The sequence below is a fragment of the Uncinocarpus reesii genome, genomic scaffold (assembly GCF_000003515.1).
Source record: "Uncinocarpus reesii 1704 scaffold_4 genomic scaffold, whole genome shotgun sequence".
Taxonomy (NCBI): domain Eukaryota; kingdom Fungi; phylum Ascomycota; class Eurotiomycetes; order Onygenales; family Onygenaceae; genus Uncinocarpus; species Uncinocarpus reesii.
Window position 1 is genome coordinate 1,545,817 of NW_003052497.1, and position 3,136 is coordinate 1,548,952.

The 3,136-nt window shown below is 47.9% G+C and overlaps 1 protein-coding gene across 1 annotated transcript; it reads right to left on the minus strand.

The window, feature by feature from the left end:
• Positions 1-339: 339 nt before the first annotated feature.
• On the minus strand, positions 340-2,730 carry UREG_06649 (uncharacterized protein; the record flags this gene model as incomplete). Its single annotated transcript, XM_002583636.1, has 2 exons — positions 340-512; positions 579-2,730. 2 exons carry the CDS (start codon positions 2,728-2,730, stop codon positions 340-342), a joined length of 2,325 nt encoding a protein of 774 aa, XP_002583682.1.
• Between the last annotated feature and the right edge of the window lie 406 nt (positions 2,731-3,136).

Below are 3,136 nucleotides of genomic sequence, written 5' to 3' on the forward strand. Positions count from 1 at the left end.
TTCTGGGACATATGCACCCACCTGACAGGAATAACTAGTTTAATCGTAATTCATCACCACAACTTACTAAAACAAAGATGATTATACACTGTTACCAATCCTCAAGTTTCTCCTGCAAGACACCTAAATATCCATGCAGAGATCTAAAGAATGCTAATCATCACCTGGAATAACCCAATGATCCTCACATTCGCTGCGTCAAGCTGCAACGGCATCGCTACCCAGTCGCACGCTGCATTTCAACTCGGTTGAAAGCTTGCAGGACGCCCTGCCGAGGATAAAGACAGATCCATGTCCTATTGATTGTATGTATGTGGGCACATATCTACATACATCGAATCAATTCCTCCGTTTCTCCAGCACTCTTCTCCAAGCAGATTGGATGGCAACTGCAGCCCTGGCACGCTTCGACGCCGATAAAAGCCGAGAGCACAAAAATGCGAGCGCGCCAACCGTGAAATCTTGATCGAAAATATGCGCCGCAGAACTACCCGATGGAGCGACTAGAGACGCTGCAATTTGAACATATCATTTAGCTCTCTGGCAGTCATTCATGTCGGTAACTAGTGGTTGCTTACCAAATTGAGAACTGCAGCCCAAGTTCTTAAGTCGTTGTGCCAGACTACGTTTTCGGGTCTGAGATTGGGCCGTATTCAACTCTTTCCTATTGCCCAGCAAAATGAACGGTTCATACTCGTCGACGATGCTCTCGAATATCTTCCCATTGGCAAAACTAGTCGTCATGTTCTCAAGATGAACTCCTTTGAGTCTCGCAAGGCATGATGCCCATTCTCTTAATAAGAATACCCCTCCTTCATATTCATCAACAGAGTCTTCTTGATTGCCCGTCGCGCTTTGGTCGGTGTGCTCGCATTGTGTTGGCCCTTTGTTTTTTGACCTGAGCCGAGTTATCTCCCGCTTCAAATCGCCCCAGTCAAGCAGACCCGGCAAACCCCATGTTCCTACCAAGCCCCACAGCAAAGCAATGGTTTTCTCACGATACCCGTCCACGATGTCCTCGGGGCGAATGTCTTTGACAATTGTGCCTATGCCTCGAACTTCGGAGAGCGCGCCCAACGCAATCTGAACGTTGAAAAGTTTCGTTGCTCTGCTGGGACACGGAATCTTCAAATGCTGGGATAGTGGCCATTCATTCATTCCTTGTGAAAGCGGCAATGTCTGATCTGCTGGCATTTCAAGAGACACAGTGCTCTCTAGGTCCTGTGACTCTTTTTGGAGTAACAGGAGTTCAACTAGCCTGGTTAATATGATCCCATCCCGAAGATCGACAGCAAGATTCTTGATTCGATACTCATGCTCATGCAAGCGGTTTTGCTCGTAGACAACCTGGCAGTCCAAGTGACTGAGTGGGCGCATAATATCTCCGATTGTCGGCAGGAGCAAGTGTCCCAAGGCGCGAAGCACCGCGGCAGACGATTTGTACTCTGAGGATGGTATAAATAAACATCTAGGAAGCGATGACCCGGGTGCAATCCGTGTCTTATCGAGGAGTAGAATGATCATTATGCTCCTGAGCAGAGTCTGGCAGTACGGCGATCCTTCCGCTCCATCTTCGCCGTTATACTTTACGTTTCGCGTAGCAGAACTTGAATCCTCGTTTTTAATCAGGAACATGTCTAGGTATTCCTCCAAGGATCGCCGCAAGGCTTTCCCATGTAGCGGTCTCGACGGGACCTGTGAATCATCGGGTTTTGACATCCTTCTTCCAATAACTGTTTCCGCCGCAGCTGTCAGGGCCGTGAGATCATAATTATTTAACCAGAGGTTCAAGAATTTCCGACGCATTCCTACGTCGTCTCTGAGACGATTGCCACGGTTGAGGATGTCTTTCGGCACCCGTAAAGCTCCGTATAGCATGGACGCCTTGACGCGTTTATATAGAAGCGAAAAATATGCATCTTGATACTGATCAAGAAATTCGAGGCGCAAATCCTGAGGATTTCCTGCAGACGCAACCTGATGTGCCGAATTAAAAAGGCTATTCACGAGTTGCGTGATAACAATCTCTTGATGTGCCAACCAGTTCTCCTCGTACATGAATGGATTGGGTATATCTTCGTCAAGAATTGGGTATTTTTTTGAGATATCAAGATCTGAAATACGGGGAGCTGCGAGCTTCAACGGTGCCATTCTTTTGGTCGGTTGTGCTAAAGGCGATTTTCCAGGTAGTTTTGCTTGACCCCTCGTCGTTTTCTTGACATTTTTAAATGCATTTGGTTCCTGGGTTACTCCAGTTGAGAGCCTGAGACCAGCTTTATTGAAAGCTCCATTCCGCACTCGAGTCCTGGGACTGTTCGGACAACTTTCTCGCAGGACTAATGATTTCCCTTGAGCTGCGGCCCGGTGCTGTGGTTTCGTACCCTCTTCGCCAATAGATACAGGCGATTCTCTAATATCCTTGACAGGAACGGGTTTAAGATCGGGGAGAGCAGCCGGACAAGTTTCCGTCTTTTGTTTGATATCAGTCCCAGCCAAAATTCCCGGTGGTACATTCTCTTTCCCGGTATTCGACCCTGCAACATCGTATTTTATTGCTGTTTCTTGTGCAATATGGGCTGGCTGGTGCAATGGTGCCCTCTGCGGTGTTGTTGCTGGCTTCTTAGCCTGCGAGCGTTTCTTCGCAATCCGAGCTTCAAAGCTATCCATCTCATTTTCTTGGATGAGGTCCGTTTTTAACGGGCTAAAGAGGCTCATGAACATGGTTGGCATTGTGTCGTCGGGAGGTATGTATATAGTTCCCCTTCTTCGGTCTCTCTTCAATGGATCCTTCTCTTCTGTTTCCAACGGTTTGCTTTGTTCAAGAGATCTCCTCGTGGTTTTGCTTGACACCTGTTTATTTTGCACCAAGGACGGTCTCTTCAGCTCGGATATCCTTTGATTTCCCTTCGGCGAGTGGTCAGCCGCGAATCTGACTTTTTGTTTTGCTGCTGGCCTCTGGGCTGGTTGATTCAACATCGATGAGGCGGCGATTCCCATCGAGGTTCTCCGCCATGCAGCTGTTGGGAGCCCACTGGCTTTATTTGCTGCGGAATCTTCGTGTATTTTGAATGTTGCTGCTCGTTTCACCCTCCGTGGATGCTGCTGTATTTTGTTTGATACTGAGCGGAGATCTGTA